The following is a 19,342-nucleotide window of genomic DNA, read 5'->3' on the forward strand; positions in this document are numbered from 1 at the left end:
CACGCCCGCCATTCGCCCCATGCCGCCGGATTTGCTGCCCCCACCCTAGCCCAATGAGCTCGCACGATCTTTCCTCTACGACTGCCCATTCATCCTATTTGGTGGCAGGAAGCCGCCGGATTCGCCATCACTGGCTGCTGCCACACCCTAACCCATCTTTGCCGAGAATCTTATAGAAACACTCCCGCTTCCTTCACGTCCACTAGATATCTCTTGCTACCTACAGCCGTTGGGATACTGCCCAAACACTGCCACCACCGGATTTCCAAGGCCCTCCCTCTATGGCTGTGTCCTCACATATGCAACTCCCATTCCTAAAAATCCGAACACCGAAGATCCAAATCCTAACCTAGCACAACCACCCCGAATCCTAACCTAGCACAACCAGGATGATGGCGAGAGTGGCGGCACGGCCCAAGGAGGACCGAGGAAGAATGCCACACCATTGGCCGAGCTCTGCGAACCATTGAACTCTTTATCAAATTAATAACTAAAGGTCTGCTTCGCAAAGCTACTCTAAGATTTCAGAGTTAATATTTCTTAACTCTAGAAATATCGGATGAGCTATGAGCAAATTAATAATAACTAGGCATATAGCCCGCGCATTTGCGCGGTTAGTATTGAAAATTCAAAATTTTGCATGTCGTTGTATCCTTACTTATAGGTTATACTATTTTTTTACCATACATCATCGTGTTCTTTATCGTAAATCATCGTGTTCGTTATCGTAAATTATGTCTTATTGTTGATTAAAACAATTCAACTATGATCTATCTATAATAACAATTTGATTTGTTGAGCATTAATAACATTATGCAGATAATTATTCTTATTTTTATTTCATTTTGATTGATTGTTGCTAGCTTTAGTTTTTATTAATAGTAATTATTTGTAACTGATACATAGCTAAATAGTATTTTATATTTATTTTTCATAATGACATTGGTGGGTGATTTTTAATTAGGCACGGGAGTATTTTAGGCTAATTTTTATTGTAATGGCAGTGGTGGATAATTTTTATTTCTCTATTATTCTTCGATTAACGTGGAAATTTCTAAACCTTGAGAGCGAACGTGGAGGCTCCGTTTGTTGGTCAAATAATAAGATAATAAAAGATGTCTTCATGTTGGGTCATGTTATTCTTAGTTGGAACTAAACATAGGGTTTACGGCCGTCCGCTTTATCCAGCAATTTCCAATTCTTATGTGGATCTCGAAGTGAGCTACGACAAACTAAGTCGGGCCAATACGTGTTGTACTGTTTCGTAGGATCGTATTTATAGAATCGTACCATCGCTTGAGAAAAGGAAGGTGACTATCTAAAGAAGGCAAGTGTAGGAGGGGGCTAGGAGCGTACGCTAGCTTAAATAACTTGTGGTTAACCGCCATTAGACATGCCCAGCTTGACCTTCTCAAGGACCAGTGATTTTGGATATTTCTTTTTCCCGATTACCGCGGAAGAATTCTTTTTTCACCAAGTACTTCACGATTGTTAGGCTGACAGGTGTGCCCAAGACTGCTGGGGGATGTAACCACCCCTAGTTTCCTTGCCACGTGTCACTAGCTTAACCAGCGGAAGCTGCCAAAGAGCTTATATATATAAATGGCAAACACTCCGATTAAGCAGTTGAAAAGGCTTGCTGCAACTGTGACCACCAGAAGGCGTTTGCCGGCCACAGCTCGCGGCCAGCGAATCTGTCGGGTCGCGCGGCCATGTGTGAATCCTCCTCCCTGGTACGTGCATGCGCGCGTAGCTCTGCACAGCGCATTGTCGATTTGATCTTCTCCCTCACCACAGAGTTGCCATCGATCACCAGATGCCGCCGTCCCCGTCACCGCCGCGGCCGCCGGGGCAGCCACCGGAGTTCAAGCACTTCTGCCGGGTGTGCAACAAGGGGTTCACGTGCGGCAGCGCGCTCGGCGGGCACATGAGAGCCCACGGCGCCAGCGACGTCGACGGGTTCGGTGCCGACGACGACTCGCTCGGCGACGATGCGTCCGCGCCGCGGTGCCGCGGCGGCTCGGATGACCAGTGGGACGCGGTGGGGACGACATCGGCAGCGGCGGCGACGCACGCCTACGCGCTCCGGGCGAATCCGAACCGGCTGATCAGGAGTTGCCAGGTGTGCAAGAACTGCGGGAAGGAATTCACGTCGTGGGAGCTTTTCCTCCAGCACGGCAAGTGTAGCTCGGAGGACGAGGGGGACGAGGTGCAGCTCGATGGATCCCGCGGCTCGCAGCGCTTGTTGTCGCCCCCGTCCGACGGCGACGGCGACGAGGATCCCGCAGTGGCGGCAGCCGCGTGGTCGAAAGGGAAGCGTTCGCGCCGCGTCAAGCTGATGACGATCGGGGGAGGAGAGGACCATTCCGCCATGGCGTCATCTCAACAGGACACGTCAGGAGAGGAGGAGGACCTCGCCAATTGCCTTGTCATGCTCTCCTCATCCAACGCTGGCCAGACAGCAGTTACCCGCACCGACAAGCAGGAGCGATGTGCATCGACTGCGGCTAAGGAAGGTGACGGAGGACCGGCATTGCAACTGCAGCCAATCTCCTTTTTCATCCCACCACCGGAGCCGCCAATTGTGGCGTTGCCCTCAGCGGCGGCGCCGCCGCCACAGTGCATCACGCCCTCATCGCGCAACCTGTTCGAGTGCAAAGCCTGCAAAAAGGTGTTCACCTCGCACCAAGCTCTCGGCGGGCACCGAGCCAGCCACAAGAAAGTAAAAGGCTGTTTTGCGGCCAAGTTCGAAAGCAATGCTAGCGAGCCAGCACGCCACTCATCAGCCGTAGGTGGTGATTCCAACAATATCACCAGCGGCAAGGGTGCCGCCGGGGGTGAAATCAACACAGGCGTAAACACGGAGGCTAAGACAAGTATTTACGCTACTGCTACCAGTGATCTCGACACCAAGACAGCAGGGACAAGTGAGGTAGCGGCATCACTGTCGATGTCGCTCGCGCCCATTGGGCACAGCTCACCGGTCACCGCGCTCACCGTCGCAGCAGCACCATGTAAGAAGAACTCCAAGATGCACGAGTGCTCGGTGTGCCACCGCCTGTTCACCTCCGGGCAGGCGCTCGGAGGTCACAAGCGATGCCACTGGCTCACCTCGAGCACTGCGGACCCCTGCAACCCGGTGGCCAACATGATCCCACCTCTAACGGAAGACATCGTCGGGGTAGTCAGGCACCAGCTCACCCTCCGGCAAATGGCGGTGGACACGGCGCCGGAGCCGGTGCTCGACCTCACCATCGCAGCGAGCCCAGCAGCACTAGCCGCTTCGGTGGCGCGACCCGAGGCCTGTGGTAGCAGCTCGTTCCATCTCCAAGCTCTAGCGCCAGTACATCTACAGCCGCTGGCCGTCGCGGTACCTAGTACCGGCAGCCACCGGAAAAAGACTACGGCGACGAGCAGCCACCACGCCGGCGACAAGGCGGCGGAGGACGACGAGGCGGACAGCACCGCAGCCAAGAGAGCTAAGCTTAGCGATCTCAAGGACGTGGTGAGCATGGACGGGGAGCCCACGGGGCCGTGGCTCCAGGTTGGCATTGGCTCCTCGTCGGCTGGAGGTGATGACAAGAGCCGGGAGTCAGCTATTAATTGACCTATTAATTAACCTACTAGTATCGTATCGTATATATACTATTCTACTATTAACTACTAACTCTAGCTCGGAGCATGCAAGTGTAATTTGTGAGTATATTGCTCTTTGTTATGTAAGTGATTTCTTCTTATTTTTCTTTTCTGATGAATCAGTAAACTTACACCATTGAATGGAGGTAATATGTCAAGATTAACTGTTGTGGTGCTACGAAAGGCAAATTAAAAGGTTTACAGCATGGAACATTGCTTGGCTTTTTCTTTAACTGAAACTTTTGCCTTCCGTTGCCGGGACTCGAACCCGGGTCTCTCGGGTGAGAGCCGAGTATCCTAACCAGCTAGACTACAACGGATACCGGCACAAGCACTTGAAGTTTCTATATTATTCTTTCCATATAATGATCGGAGCGGTCGCTAGGCACTGGCCACATTAACCGAAGATTTTGCTGCATGATTCAACTGTAGTCATCATCATATGGAGGGGCCATCACCGTGTCCGTCGAATTGGCATCGGCAACAAAAAAAAAAGTTGAGACGTCAATCTCCAACTGTAACTCCGAAATCTACTGTGACTCCTGGATCGAATTCCCTTCAAATTTATATATAGGAGTAGGACCCAGCTCGGTACCCAACTCGACCGTGTAATATAATTAATCAAATCCATGGGGCTTCTTTCTTTGCTCCGCGCCGGCCTGCTTATGGACTCCTCTCTCGACCGGACCTTTCTTTCCTACGTGCGGTGACCCCAGGGCAACCCGTACCTGAGCCGCCCTTGGCCAGGCCAGGTTTTCATCGGCGACAAGCATCCGCCAGGTATGCCGGCTCATCGATCCCCTTTCTTTCCTTGTGTGCGAAACCCAACAGTATCACAAACCCTAATGTATATGCTACTTAATTTGTACTAAGTACGTACTTGGAACTTAGTACAATGTACTTGGATCTCGAGGTTGATCAGCAACACGTATCAGATGCATATTTTCATCTGAACTTCCCTTGAAGACCCCCATTATATTTAAGAAATCTTTTTCTCCTAGGGTTGACCTGCGACCATAGTAGTATAATAACTTAATCATTCGGGGCTCATATGTATATCAAATGACTTCTGAAGTTCCAACCTAGCCGAGAAGTTCGAGCCATGACGGTTGTATGAACAGAAAAGATGGCAGCGCACGGGGGAGAGCCGCTCCTCGCCGCCTCCTCTGCCGCCGCTGTGCTGCTCTCCCGCTCTCCACCGCTGTGCTCCTCCAAGGCTGGTTCCTCGCCAGCCAACCCCCCCTCAGTGGTCCCCCCGACGTCCTCACCGCTACCTCCAGCCGGCTCCCCTACTTTCTCTCACCGCCCTCTGCAACCGGGCTTCCTGGAGGAGGGTCTGCTGCCACACCTACGCTCCATTCTGCTCCGAGCTCGTTTCCTGGGTACGCACCGAGGAGAACTCTTCGTCAACCTCGTCCTCAAGCACCTCTTCGCTCCGGTCTGTGGCGACCTGGTCCCGGCATCCTCGCCGGTGCTGCGCTCCACCCCTCTGTGGGTCTCGGTAACCCCAGTGAACGACTCACCCCCCACTCTCCTGTTTGTGCTAGATGCGCTTTTCTTCTGGTTGGGCTGCGGCCATGATCATCTTCGCCTTCACCCCGTTCACCCCCTCGTTTTCCGTACGGATGTCTCCTATCCGTTGGTGTCGGCACTTCTAGTGTCCCTCGACGGCGTCCTGCACGACGGCGTTCGGCTTCTCTTCCACCCCGTTAATGACCTGGCATTCTGTTGTGTTCAAATTTCGAATCCCTCTCTACTGGATGCCTCACGTCAGCCGCCGTCCATCCTGGGCCCTCTCCGTTGCGCTGGTCTCTCATCCTCTGCCGCCGTCGGCTCCAATTCCCAGCCAGAGAAAAGTTCACCCTTCCTTGCCCAAGGTTGTTCATCTTCGAGCTTTTCGGAATCACCCTGCCTTGACCAGCCTCCTTTACAGCCCACCCCCTCTCCTCCCTTTTCTGCTACTCCTGGTCCTCGTAGACTAGCCCTCTATTTGTCCCTTCTTTGCCCTCTAGCCATGGGCCCGCTGGGTCCTAGACCTTGCACCGAGTCCACCTCGAACACGTGTCCCTCCAACCCACCACCGCCCCCTCCCTCACCCGCTCCGACTGTGCCTTCTGACGTCGTGCGTCCGGACTCCGCTCCGCGCCAAGGAAGTGCTTCTTTTTCCGGCGATGGCCGGCCTCACTCGACGTCTGCCCTAACTTTTGCGCAGGCGGCGGCCTCACCCTCTCTACTACAAGGCGCCCCACCCCCACCCTCAGATCTCTGGCGGCAGTGTTTCCGCTGCTTGGCCCTCGACCACAGGCGGGAGCAGTGCCGCGATACCGTTCGCTGCTGGTGGTGCTAGACCCTCGGCCACACGGAGAGGTACTGCAAGCAAGTCCCCTCTGGTCCTCCGCCCTCGTCTCCTCCTTCACTCCCTCCTAATCTTACTCATTCCTGCAGTTTTGCTATGGTTGTCTCGTCTTTCTCCGCCCGCTTTGGCTTCGTGCCTGACTGTTCTGGAGACGGTGCGACCCCGGCCCCCTCCTTCATCGAGATCCCAAGCTCCACCTCCTCGGCCGCAGCAACGCCGTCACCTCCTCGCTCAGCTTCGCTTCAAGAGCTCTTTGGTGAGGAGACGCCATCAAGTTCTCCTGTCTCGGTCTTCGATGCTCTGCCCTCGCCACCCCCCTCGCCTTCTTCCTTTGTCTCTGCCCCCTCTGCCTCCCCACTCCCGATCCACCCTCAGATGCTCCTGATGCGGAGGATCTGGCACCCCCGGCCCGCCCTGAGTTCGTTGATGCTTTCATGCCCTTCGTCGCCATGCACCACTTCAGCAACCTTGCGTTCGCCACCATCACCCCGCCCGCGGTATCTCCCTCAACCCTGTTGCGCCGCACCCTACAAGTGTGGGCTGGCAACCCCCGTGTTCGCCTCGCTCCTTCCTCCCTTGGCGCCCAAATTGTTGTTTTCGACGACGTCCACGCCAGAGAGGACATCATTCGCTGCGCGCCGTTCTTCTACCATGGGCACACCATCTCGCTTGAGCACTTTGATGAAACCCCCAACCGTTTCTCGTTCGATCATGAGGCTTTTGTTGCTCTCTCCATTGAGGACTTCCTCATTGAGAACTGGCGCAGGGAGCACATCATGCACTCGGTCTCCCCCTTTGGCAACCCGCACTTCATCGATCCCATCCGCCTCTCTGGCTCTGACTACTCTGCTGTTCTCATCATGGTCAAGGTGGATAGCCTCTTTGACATCCCACACCACATCCACTTCAAGAACGACGATGGATCTAGCTCTGTGGGCTGCGTTCGCATCATCCACTTCAAAGCTGCGGACTTTGACTCTGACTCTGACTCGGACCCAGAGGATCATGATGCCCTGAACTTCTCCAGTGGCTCTGCTGGGAGTGTGCTCTCTGGACCCTCCTGCCACACCACTCCCTCCCAGGTTCCGCGCCCTGGTGGCTCCTGTGGCTTCTTGCCTGCCCCTTCTGCCTCGTTCCGTCGCCGCGGCTGGGGCTCTGCCGCACCCGTTCTAGGTTGGCCGGTGGTCGGCGTGCGAGCTTTCTATGGCTGGTTCGAAGTCACTGTCTCGGGGCTCTCGGGCGAGGGTGGGACCATCCGCATGCCCATGCTCCCCCTGCCTGCCAGTCTTGACGGTCTCGTCGCCGTGGACTTCGTCAATGCCACCATCGACCGTCTGACGGGCGGTGTGCCTTGCCTCCGGTGCGGTGATCGCGGTCTACCCACCTCCACGGTGTAACACCCTAGGTGTCTGCACAGTAGTTGTGTATATGTTATATGTGTCATGTGCTTGAATTGCTTGAAAAAGGATCTTTTTGTAAATATAAAGGTTATATGTGTAATTATGATTTTATGCAAGGTTCTTTCTATAGTTGTATTTGAATAGGCTGTGAAATTATAGCTTTTGTGGAGGGTGTTTTTGCAAAATTCAGTGCATTTATTACATGGCAGCAAATTTTGCTTTTACATTTAAGTTTAATGTGAATTTTGCATTGAAAAAGTCAAAATTCCTTGGAATTCAAAATCCCTCCTATGTTTCCAAAGATAGCTCTTAAATATTTGATCAAATAAATTTTTGCACAACATCAAAGTTGTAGATCTTGAAAAGTTGAACAACTTTCATGTTGGGCACTTTTTCATTTGAACCCTATTTTAAAAGTTATCGCTGTTTTATAGTGGGGTCCCTGGAAATTTCAGAAATTTCGTTTAAGCCCTTTTCCCCTTCTTCCAGCTCCTCTGCTCTGTTCCCGCCGCCGCTGTGCAGAGCGCCACCGCCGACGCCGTGGAGAGCCTTCCCGGCCACCTCTTGCTTCGCGCTGGCGCCCACGCGTCGCTCCGGAGCTTCTCCACCGCCCGTTGCCTCACGCTGGAGCCTCCCCTGCCGTGCCACGCGCCACGCCAAGCCCAGAACCGTCCGCGCCGCCGCCACCTCGCCGCCGCGGTGGCGAGCTCGCTGTAGAGACCACCGCCCTCTCCTAGCGCACGCACGAGCCTTACAAAAGCCCCAGCAAGCCATTCTATTCGCTCTTTAGCTTGCTTCGCATTTCCACGCCCCAGAACACGCCGCCGCTCCTCCGTGAACGCCGGCGAGCTCAAGCCACCGTCGAACCCACTCCTCCGCACTTCCCCGCCCTCAATTAACCCCGCCAATCACTTCGCCTCATCCCCGCACAGCTCACGGGCAACTCCTTCTCACCCAGAACTCACCGGAGCCCCCTCGCCGTCGTAGTCCGAGCTCCGCCGCCGCCTGTCCGTAGTGGAACTCGTAGCTCCGCCCCTCCTCCACCCGCGCTGACCCCGCCACTAGATCCGCCTCGCCCTCGCGCAGCTGGTCGACCTCTTCTCATCGCCCAACCCTCACCGGAGTCATCCCGCCGCCGTTAAACCTTCACAGCCGCCGCCCTGCTCCGTCGAGCCGCCGCCTCCGAGCCCCTCTCAGCACCCCAAGACCACCCAGAGGTGTGCCTTGGACTGCTGTAGCTCCCACTCCTATGTCCCCTCACCGCCGGTGAGCCCCTCGCCGGGAAACGGCCGGTCAAACCCCGCGCTCCCCCTCTGACCCGGCCCAGGGACCTCGGGTTGGAAGACACAAAACCCCAGGGGGTTATTTGAATAGCCGTAGACACATATGAATAGTATCTCTAGGGACTTCTTTGTAATTTTTGCAGTGAGCTTTGAAATTCAATAGAAATTCGTAGAAAATTCGTAAAATAGCAAATCTAGTTGTTCTGGAATCCTTGAGAGTAGCTATTTACATTAGAACCATAATATGGTAGGTGTTTGTTGCAAGTTTTTGCTGTATAAATGGTTTTGTGTCACTAGGTAAATAAATACTAGGTGTTTTATCTTTTTCCTAACTGATGATTGAAGCCATGTCTTGCAGTGAAACTTTTATGGTAGTTTGTTCTTGTAACACAAGTATTTCTATAAAAATTTCGTGGTCGGTTCTCTTGTGTAGCTATTTATTTGATTTAATCATTGTTTAGTAGACTTTAATTATGATAAATAGTTTATGCTGATGATAAATCATGAAATTATTCTTTAGTGTTCTTTTGGAGTATCTTAGCTTGTACATGAAGGTTGAGCATCAGTTCATTACTATAACAGGAGCTAAAAATGAATCTTGCTAATCTGTTGTTCTGTTTTGTTTATTTTCTCATAATTATTTCTGTGTAGATAAAATCATGAAAAATTCACAGTACCTAAATCATCCCTGTGTAGGACTTCTGTTAATTTTTGAGATTCTGTTTTGCTTTAGTTTAAACTGTGTAATTCAATCTTGTTCTAGGTGTTATCTGAATGATTGAATTGTTATGAATAAATGGCTATATGTTTTGGCATGATTTTTACAGGGTAGCCTACTATGTTCATGTTCTGTTTAGGGTAATTTTTCTAAATTTATTGCTATTTGTGCTCTGAGTTGTTTATTTATTAGCAAACCATAGTTTACTTGCTTTAGGAAACAACTCCCACTTGTTTATGAAGTTAGTATAGATTTCTTGTGCTGTTGATCATGATGCCTTGTGTAGTTAGTATTGTTATTTAACTACTCTATAAACGATTGCCGAGGTGTGTTTATAATTCTGTTCTTGCATTACATATAGATACGACTGCTTTGTCGGACGGGACGTACGAGCTGATCCCGGAGTCTGACGGAGGTGATCTCGAAGCTCAAGTGAACACTGCTGAACTAACTGAAGCCCCGGACCAAAGTTCGAAAGAGCCTAGGGCTGAAATAGTTAGCAACTACCGAGAAGGCAAGCCCCGGACATAACCTATATTTCAAATTATTATCATTTACTGTTATTATTTACTTGTGCATTTACGGTTCATAGGATTTGAATTGAAACCCTAGATGCATGATCCTAGGAACCTATGTACTAAACACTAGACCTGCGTTCGACTACTTGCTAAGCTTATAGGACCGGTAAAAGTCGAGTGATTGCCTGTCACTCGCGAGTTCTATAGGAATTATTTGTTTACCTTTCTGTTATCAATATAAGGACGACGGACGGGGTTGTGTTCGATATCATGACCTTATGTGAGACCCCGTCTGCGTTGATGAACTTGCTAAGGTCGCGGTGTGTGGTAGCGGTGGTTAAGTTTTTGAAAGTACTAGCCACATGCCGTAAATATGGTACGCGGCAAGCCTAGTAGCCGATTGGACCGGGGAGTGGATATACCTCCCACTCTCTCTTAGGGATAGGTTTTGTTTTTATGTTGCGCAACACTATGACTTCAAGGGACAATGTTCGGCCTTGGAGCCCTGTAGTCGGGGAGAGTGGCACTATCCACAAGCCAGAAAGAAAGGTCAACGGTTGTTTGGGAACGACCCGACGGTGTTCCAAACGTGTGTGCTAGGTTCGCCTGGCCAGGTTAAGAAATTCGATTCGAATCGTCTGCTTCTCACAGTTTGGGACTGCTTGATCCCTTTGCCACACAGAGTAATAAGAGCAACATTATGATATTCAATTTTTTTGTTTGCTTAAAGTTCTACCATGGTTGTTTAGTAGTTGCTTACATAGAATGGTTAATCTACTAGAATCTGGAAGGCTAAAACTTGAAAGTAAGGACCTACTCTTTATTGCTTTTCAGCAAAAAGAAACCAGAGCCTCACAAACCCTGCATAGTCTAGCTAAAGTGGTTTAGTATACCCGTTGGCGGTTAAGTCTTGCTGAGTATTAGAATACTCAGCCTTGCTACTGAAACCCTTTTTCAGGTATGAGTTTCGAAGAGCAGATCGCTAGCTTGACCTACCCGTGCTCTTTGCCTCCTGGCTGATCCGTAGAATGGGATACGTCTTCGGTCGGCAATGACCATGACGAGTGATACCATGCTTGGGCTAGCCTGGTATTCCTTTGCGACGTGTGTAGCCGTCGTGTTTTATCTTCCGCTGTCTAAACTCTGAACTTATAGTTATGGCTTGTATAACTGTTTTACCAAAGTTAGTTTTGTAATAATGGTCTGAACTAGTTTGTAATCATTACTATGCCTGTGTTGTAAAATTGTGGTTGTAATATCTCTGGACTCGCCTTCGTGCGGGGTATGCTTGTTCGATCCGAGAACCGGTGGTTGTATCGGGACGTTACCCGACAGACCAAGAATTGTTCCGTTTGAAGTGCGTTTGAGCTGGTGTTGCCTTTATGGTGATGGCCTGCGGACTTGAGCCGGGATAATTCAGGTGGTTCTGCCACACACGGCCTTGGGCCCGACCCTTCTGCCGCCTGCTCCCTCTGTTGGGCCGGTGTCGGAGCTGTTAGGGCTCTTCGGGGTGGACTCTGGCCCAACTGAGGAGGACGGTGCCTTCTTGCCGCCGATGCCGCACACGACTGTGGAGATGGCCGCGGTCTCCGGTCCTGCTGCCTCGACGACTCGTCCGCCTGCTCCACGGGCCACCAGGGGTGGTCTGCGTACTGCCTCCTGGGCTTCCTCCCGTCGCAGCCCACGGCTGGCAGCTTCCGAGAGCCCATTCTACATGCCCATCGCTGAGAAGGCCTCCATGCTCAAGAAGCACAAGATGGAGGGCTCTACTCATCGCCCACCTCCCTCTGCGCCTGGCGCTATGCCCTGCAAGCTCCTCGAGGTCTCCGCCACGGTGGACGGTCCCCTTCCGCTGGAGGATCTGTGCGAGCTTGGCTTGGCTTGTGGTGTCACCTCGGATGAGTTTGACCTGCTGGACTTCCCCCCGGGCCCCCACTCCACCGGCTCGCTGAGCGCAATCTGACCCCATGTCGCTCCTCTTCCAGCGTGTGTGCTGCTTGGCTTCCTCGGCTCCTTCTTCCTGTTCTTTGGTGGCTTTTGAGGCTCCGAATGCTTCCTCCTTCTGCACCGCCTGCTGCCTTTGCCTGGATGTTTACCAGTGCCGCAGCCCTTCTGTGCACCTCTGTGCCTCTTTCCTGTGATGTATTCCAGGTGTTAAATGAATAATCGCTCTACTTCTATTCTGTCTTGGAATGTTAGGGGTCTGGGACAAGATGTAAAATGCTCGGATGTGAAACGGGCCATTTCTTCTATTGCTCCAGCTGTTGTTTGCCTACAGGAATCTAAGCTTGAGGATGTTTCTTTTTTCAAAGTGTTCTCGTTCCTCCCCCATAATCTTCACTCTTTCCGCTTTATCTCCTCGGTTGGCGCCTCGGGGGGCATCATCACGGCTTGGTCCGCAGCAGACTTCTCCCTCTCCTCCTCACACGATTCCTTCTCTCTTACCACTGTTTTTCCTCCACCACCTCCGACCTCTCCTTTACTATTTCTAACGTCTACGGCCGTGCGACAGCTCCAGGAAGACTAATTTCCTTGCTGAGCTAAGCTCCATTGCCAACTTTGTCTCGGGACCTTGGGTTATTTTTGGGGACTTCAACCTCTTGCACTCCCCCTCCGAACACTCGAACCAAAACTTTGACTCTTGCGAGGCAGAGTGGTTTAACTCCTGGATCGATGTGGCTAGCTTGGTGGAGATCCCTTTACTCGATCGTCTTTTTACCTGGACGGACAACCAATCCCCCCCATTCTAGCCAAATTGGATCGCGCCTTGGTTAATAAATCCTGGAACCTAGCCCTCCCTGATTCCTCTCTATCCTCTTTCACCCACTGCACCTCGGACCACGTCCCTCTTCTCCTTTCGACTTCCTCCTCAACTCCTCGGTCGGCTATCTTTTGGTTCAACAATCATTGGCTAGCCGACCCCTCCTTCAAAAATATTGTCCTTGATAACTGGAATAACGTCGGCTCTAGGGCCTCCCTCTCTAGTTCAAGTCGCCTTTCGCTTTGTCTCAAGCGAGTTCGTGCGGCTGCTCGGCTATGGGCAAGGCGTTCCAGACCCCTGGATGTTACTATGAAAAACTGCGAGCTCGTCATCTCCTTCCTCGACCTTTTAAAGGAACGGCGACCGCTCTACCCAGGGGAATTTCACCTTCGTAACTTAGTCTGTTCCTTCCTGTCCCGACTCACCTCCCAGCATGCTACTTATTGGAAGCAGAGAGGCAAGGTTAGACACTGTGTCCTTAGCGATGAGAACTCTGCTTACCATCATCTTTGCTCAACCGTCAGGCTACAGCAGAACAGTATCAAGCAACTCTCCTTTAATGGCAACCTAATTACTAGTCATCTTGACAAAGAGCAAGTCCTTCTCGGCTTCTATAAGGAGCTCCTTGGCGTTGCTGTTTAGTCTAGCCCTTTACATGAACTTAGCAACCTCTTCTCTTGATTCTTTCCAAGCTGCTTCCCTTATCCGCCCTTTCGAACCTTCTGAGGTTAAGTTAGCGTCTCTAGCAATGAACAGCAACGCGAGTCCGGGCTCTGATGGTTTTGGCCCTGCCTTCTACAAGTCTTTCTGGGACCTTGTGCAACCCAATGTGATGTCCTTCATGACCGATTTTCACGGCCGGAAAGCAAACCTTCATTGCATTAATAAAGCCTACATCATGCTTATCCCTAAGAAAGAAGGAGCTTGCTCACCCTCAGACTACCGTCCAATTTCCTTGCAGAACACCTCCTCCAAGCTAGCTTCCAAAGCTTTAACTTCTCGGGTGCAACCGCTCATCCCCTTCCTGGCCCACGCGGACCAAACTGGCTTCATTAAAGGGAGGAGCATTGCTGAAAACGTTGTTTACGCAGCAGACATCATCCAAACTTGCCATAAAAGAAAGGCCCCTGCCATTGTTTTGAAATTGGATTTCTGCAAGGCTTCCGACACTGTAAGCTGGTCTGCCCTGGATGCCATTCTCGTGGTCCCCCGCTTTGGCGGCTTTGGATTGCCGATCTCGCTGCATCAAGTCAGTCTGCTGTGCTCCTCAACGGGAAACCTGGGCGCTGGAATCAATGCAGGCGTGGCCTGCGTCAGGGTGATCCTTTGTCACCCTATCTTTTCATCCTTGTTGCTGATACCCTTCAACAACTTATTCTCCGAGCCTCCTCGTCTGGGGATCTATCCCACTCTCTCCCTAATGACCTCCCGTGCCCCACTCTGCAATATGTTGATGACACTCTCATCATTCTTTGCGGCGACCTCAGCCAACATCTTCATTTGAAGGAGATTCTCGCCACTTTCTCAGCCTTCTCGGACCTGCATATCAACTTCGATAAAAAACACCTTTATTCCTATGAACATACCTCCGGCTGAGGTAGCTGCAATGGCCTCAGCGATTGGTTGCCCTATCTCCTCATTTCCGTAGCCGTACCTTGGTCTGCCTCTCACTGTGAACAAAGTCCGTGCCTGTGATCTTCAGCCGTTGATCTCGAGGTTTGACAAATACTTTGCCAGCTGGCGTGGAGACCTTCTCAACCAAGCAGGCCGCGAGGTTCTTGTTCACTCTGTGCTCTCCAGCTTCCCCATCTATGCAATGTGCTCCATCCTCCTTCCTAAAGGGCTAAAGGAGTCATTGATCTCCTCGACGCGAAACGGCGAGCCTTCCTGTGGACTGGCAACACCACCTGTGTCGGCTCGGACTGCAAAGCGCCTTGGGATCTTGTTTGTATTCCAAAATCCAAGGGCGGCCTTGGGATTACTGATCTGCACACTCAGAACTCGTGTCTTCTTCAGAAATTTATCTCCAAACTACTCACACCTTCCATGGCCCCTTGGCACCGTTGGTTGTGCAGCAACTATGGCTGGAACGGGCGCTCGGACTTTGGTGATCACCATCGCTCCCATTCTGCTGTTTGGCGTGGGATCCTGGAGGGACTTCCTGCTTTTCTATCTGCCACATTCGTCACCATTGGTGATGGTTCGACCACCTTCTTCTGGCTTGACCACTGGTTGGGACCGCACACTCTGGCTTCTTCCTTTGCCTCTCTGTTCTCTCACTGCCAATGACCGAACGCCCAGGTTGCTTTAGTTCTTGGACCCCAGTCGCAAGCTCCTAATCTCAACTTGCATCCTCGTCTTACTGCTGCGGCTACCGCTGAGCTTCTTGTGCTTCACCAACTGCTTGACAGCGTTGTCCTCTATCCCGGGGTCTCTGATCGTTGGTGGCTCAGGGGGTCCTCGCATGTCCCTCCCCTGTCATCGACCATCTATGCCAAGCAATTCTCTAACCTTCCGGGTGACGGTTTCGCTCCTCACCTTTGGAATAATGCCGCCCCACCTCGCTGTAAATCCTTCCTCTGGCATTTGCACCACCGCAAGCTAAACACTAATGCTCGGCTCAACTCTCGAGGGGCTGACAATGATGGATCCTGTGTTTTTTGTGGACTGGTGGTGGACATCGACCACCTCTTCCTCCACTGTCTGCGCGCCCAGGACTTCTGGGCCTCCATTGGAGTTTCCTCCTCTTCTTTCTTGCAGGTTGAAATGTTGTGGGACGATCGGCTGCCAGGGCCTCCATGCACCTCAAGCAAAATGTTGTCAACGGTCCTCACCTGCCTCCTCTGGAACATTTGACAGTGCAGAAATGCGAAAGTCTTCCAACATGTGTAAGACACAAATCGTGATATTTTGCGCCGGTGTGCGTCGGATATCTGTCTTTGGAGGTCTCATGTTGCTGATGTTTCTGACAAACTTTGTTTAGATCTCTGGAGTAACCATCTCCTTTGTATTATGTTGCACCCTCCCCTTTGCTTCTTTTTCTTTCTGGGCTTTGTCCTTGTTTATCTTGCCTCGGGCGAGATCTGTATTCGCTGACATTTGATGCTTAATACATCGTTCAGGCTGATCTGAATGGGTCCGCCGTAGTTCGCGTCAAAAAAAAAAAACTTGGATCTCACGCTTCATGTATTTTACCTACTAACTTTGGCATTAATTTTCGCAAAAAGCCATCAAGCTTGAATTTGCCATGGTAAATGATATATGAGCACATCAAATTAATTCTCTGATATTCTTTTCGTCACTGAAATACAATATAATTGAGCACATCAACAACCAATCCCCTTCCCTCATCAACCAATTCTGCCTAGTGCCTTGCCAGGTCTGCTGCCGCCATGCCAAATTGATGGCATCCAAAACCCTAGCTAGTCGCCACCCTCAACATTAGGTTTTAAACATACCTCTCCTAATTTCGTAATTGTCATCTCATGCTCTCCAATTCGTTTGGCTTTCAACTAGCTAGTTTTAATAATAACCCAACACTGAAGGAATTTTATATTGCTATTTTCAGTTTCGGAATGGGGAATTATCTAACTGGAAAAAGAACAGCTGCAGGACAAAACGATCTGTAACATGGAAATTAAATTTGAAGATCTTCCAGAGGTATATTTGTTTGTCGTTGTCCAAATGTTGAGTGTATGCAAATGGACTGTTTAATCTTCATGATATGCCATTACTTTGTATCAGGACATACAATGCACAATTTTATCAAAATTGCCTCTAAAAGAGCTTGTTAGAACCAGCATCTTATCAAGTGAATGGAGATATTTGTGGGTTCACTGCCCCATGTTTCAACGGCGCTGAGGTGTCTGGGCGCAATGGGTGCATGACAAAATTCATCAATAATGTCAACACTGTTTTACACAGGTGTCACGGTGAGGTGGTGGAAGAACTTAAGGTGAAATTTGGATTTCACAGTACACTTGCTCACCATGTCAATAGTTAGATTAGTTTTGCTGCATCCTCACAGACAAAAGTTCTCGCTTTTGATCTGGAGCCTATCGACTCTTGCGCCCGAGATGATCATTACATATTTCCATTTCAACTTTTGAACAATGAAAGCATCTCCTGTCTACAAAGCATTCAGCTTAGCTTTGTATCCTTGAAGCCACCTTTCCAGTTCGGTGGTTTCCCAAACCTGAGAAAGCTTGATCTGAGTATGGTGCATGTCACTGGAAAGGATCTCGAAGATACCCTGTCCAGTTGCTGTAATATTGAGTGTCTAAGCCTGGACAGAAGCCATCTTGGTGTTGAATTAAAGATGGATACCCCTGTTCCATCTGCTACATCTACATATTGTACGCTGCGACTTCACCAAGATAGAACTCCATGCTGTAAATCTACATACTTTTGCATATAGAGGACCCTTACGGCCTATTGTCCTGAACCATTCGAGCAAGTTGAATGATGTAATCATTTCGCTATATGAAGCAACCTTTCAGCATGTGAAAGCGATCGGGTGCTCTAGCCTAAGAGGAGGAGGGGGTGAATTAGGAATTAATAAAAACTTAGACCTATGGCTCCAACTAGTTTGCACAAGACTTAAACTAAAACAAGCTATCTAGATGTACAACTAGGTTGTTCTAGTGTGAAACACATATCCCAAAAGAGTTATGCACCCTATAGCCTTTCCTAACAAGAAACTACTCTATGAAAGTAAAGGCACAAAGGTTGCAAGTAATAAATGCGGAAGCTTAAAGAGCGGGATAGGAGATAGCAAACTCTTGACGCGGGTGTTTATCCCGTGGTTCGGTTAGCCACAAAGGCACACCTACATCCACATTGTTGTAGCACTCACTAAGAGTATTGCTACTCGGCCACCAAGTCTCTTCCGTGAACACAATCACGGTCACCTTGGCCCCGGGTTCCACTAAGGAGCTTCTCCACAAAGGATGAGGTCTCCACGTCCCCCGCACAAAGATGTCGTCGCCGCTCCACACCAAGTCGGAGGGTCGATGACGTTGCCGGCGAGCTTCACGCTCCAATGTGCCGGCGCACCAAGCTCTTGTTTTGGTTCACTAGAGAACCACAGCACAAAGGCTCAAGGCCTTGCAATCACACTCACTAAGAGCTAACTTTTACACAACACTCTCAAAGTGTGCTAAGGGCTAAGGATATGATCTTGATGCTTTTGTATGGCTTGGAGATGTTCTTGGGTGTGTGTGGGATGTCCAGCAACTCCAGCAATCTTCAAATGGCCGGGGTGAGGTGTATATATAGGCCACCAAGTCTTGTAGCCGTTGCTCCAACGGTCAGCTGAAAATCTGCGTATCACCGGAAGAACCGATGCCTCTGGCTGAGGTAGCGTCGGTTCTTCTGGTCACTCATAACCCTAAGTAGCCGTTGAACTCCTGATAGCTGACGCAGTGATCACCGGTTGAACCGATGCTTTGTACCGATGCATCACCGGTTCATCCGGTGCTTAAGAATCTTCTCCTGGGCGCTAACGTCATTGCACTGACGCAATACTCCGATGCACCGTCGGTTGAACCGGTGCTGAAGAATCTTCTCCTGGGCTCTTGACATCGTCTCTGGAACATAGGATGCCCAATGCACCGATGCCCCTTTTTGACCCGTCGGTTCATCCGGTGCCCATAAGCTGACTTGGCTTTGATTCCCTTCTTCCATAAGCGGAACCCCCGTAGGGGCGGCCCTTCGGGCCTTGCTACGCCTATCTTCTCTTTCTTTTTGTCATCACTTGAACCTAAAAGCCTAAGAATGGTCATCTTAACAATCATATGAGTCCAAGTGTTGTGTTGTCATTCGATCACCAAAATCACTTGAAATGGCATAAATGGTGCCATGTTCGTTACAGCATGCTTTTGCATCACTTCTCAATGGCCTTCCAAGCGTGAAGCATCTGACTTTTCATATTATTTTTCTACAAATAGAGGTTTGCTGTTGAAATAATCTTGATGTTCAATTTCATCTCACCTGACAAAATCTAGTCTCCCTAAAAAAAATCTAGCCAGTAATTTTCTATTGTTTGCCTTTCAGATGCAAGGGTTGAGCAATAATCCATACAAGTTTTCTCGTCTTAGGAATTTACAGTTGTTCATGAACATAGTCCGCGAAGATGCTGACAAGATTCTTTGTTTGGTCTCTTTTTTAAGAGCCACTCCTCTTATTGAAATACTGGAGGTTCATGTAAGTTCTGTTCCAGATTCTTGTCACTAATGTATTTGGTTTCCAATTTATGTCAGCCCATTTTACAATTTTCAAGTATTGCAGAAGTTTGAAAATCAACCTTAAATTAAAAGTAAACGATGCATTAACTCATTTTGTCTTATTTGTTTTGAGGTATTTGAGGTGCCACATAATGCCCCTTTTTTGTGTTTTTTTATGCAATGAATTGATAATATTGGAGGCTGTTAGTTATCTACAGTTCATTTGTAGCTGTCATGATTTCTTTGTACAATTATTCAGTGTTTTAATAGGATATATATTAATTGCTTAGAACAAGGGCAATCAATTTATTTTTGCCATATGGATTTGCTAGTTCTTTCATCAATGAGGTTTTCCTTCTTTGTATGTTACATTCGATCAAGAGTGGTTTCCATTTTACTAGTGCATTACGCATCACAAATGCTAGCTATACTTCCATGAGGCTGTT

The 19,342-nt window shown here is 49.9% G+C and overlaps 2 protein-coding genes and 1 non-coding gene across 3 annotated transcripts; 2 read left to right on the forward strand and 1 right to left on the reverse strand.

Moving 5' to 3' along the window:
• Window positions 1-1,816: 1,816 nt before the first annotated feature.
• LOC120640269 lies at window positions 1,817-15,799 on the forward strand. Its single transcript, XM_039916122.1, has 4 exons — window positions 1,817-2,816; window positions 2,853-3,593; window positions 12,285-12,305; window positions 15,795-15,799. The coding sequence occupies exons 1-4, from the start codon at window positions 1,817-1,819 to the stop codon at window positions 15,797-15,799; spliced, it is 1,767 nt and encodes a 588-aa protein (XP_039772056.1).
• On the reverse strand, window positions 3,884-3,956 carry TRNAE-CUC. The gene has a single exon. It is a non-coding gene; the product is annotated as a tRNA-Glu (tRNA).
• A 503-nt stretch (window positions 15,800-16,302) lies between the features above and the next one.
• On the forward strand, window positions 16,303-17,197 carry LOC120640270 (FBD-associated F-box protein At3g52670-like). The gene is made up of 5 exons (XM_039916123.1): window positions 16,303-16,332; window positions 16,417-16,503; window positions 16,597-16,604; window positions 16,792-17,027; window positions 17,172-17,197. The coding sequence occupies exons 1-5, from the start codon at window positions 16,303-16,305 to the stop codon at window positions 17,195-17,197; spliced, it is 387 nt and encodes a 128-aa protein (XP_039772057.1).
• The last annotated feature ends 2,145 nt before the right edge of the window (window positions 17,198-19,342 follow it).

The sequence above is a fragment of the Panicum virgatum genome, chromosome 7K, assembly GCF_016808335.1.
Source record: "Panicum virgatum strain AP13 chromosome 7K, P.virgatum_v5, whole genome shotgun sequence".
NCBI lineage: Eukaryota > Viridiplantae > Streptophyta > Magnoliopsida > Poales > Poaceae > Panicum > Panicum virgatum.

Bases quoted from the DNA above. Each gene is read 5' to 3' on its own strand.
- LOC120640269 (XM_039916122.1), top strand. From the start codon at position 1,817: ATGCCGCCGTCCCCGTCACCGCCGCGGCCGCCGGGGCAGCCACCGGAG. The intron at 2,817-2,852 runs GCGGCAAGGGTG...AAATCAACACAG, and splicing joins TGATTCCAACAATATCACCA to GCGTAAACACGGAGGCTAAG. The intron at 3,594-12,284 runs CAGCTATTAATT...GGTTGGCGCCTC, and splicing joins TGATGACAAGAGCCGGGAGT to GGGGGGCATCATCACGGCTT.
- LOC120640270 (XM_039916123.1), top strand. From the start codon at position 16,303: ATGGAAATTAAATTTGAAGATCTTCCAGAG. The intron at 16,333-16,416 runs GTATATTTGTTT...ACTTTGTATCAG, and splicing joins AATTTGAAGATCTTCCAGAG to GACATACAATGCACAATTTT. The intron at 17,028-17,171 runs GTACGCTGCGAC...GCAACCTTTCAG, and splicing joins ATCTGCTACATCTACATATT to CATGTGAAAGCGATCGGGTG.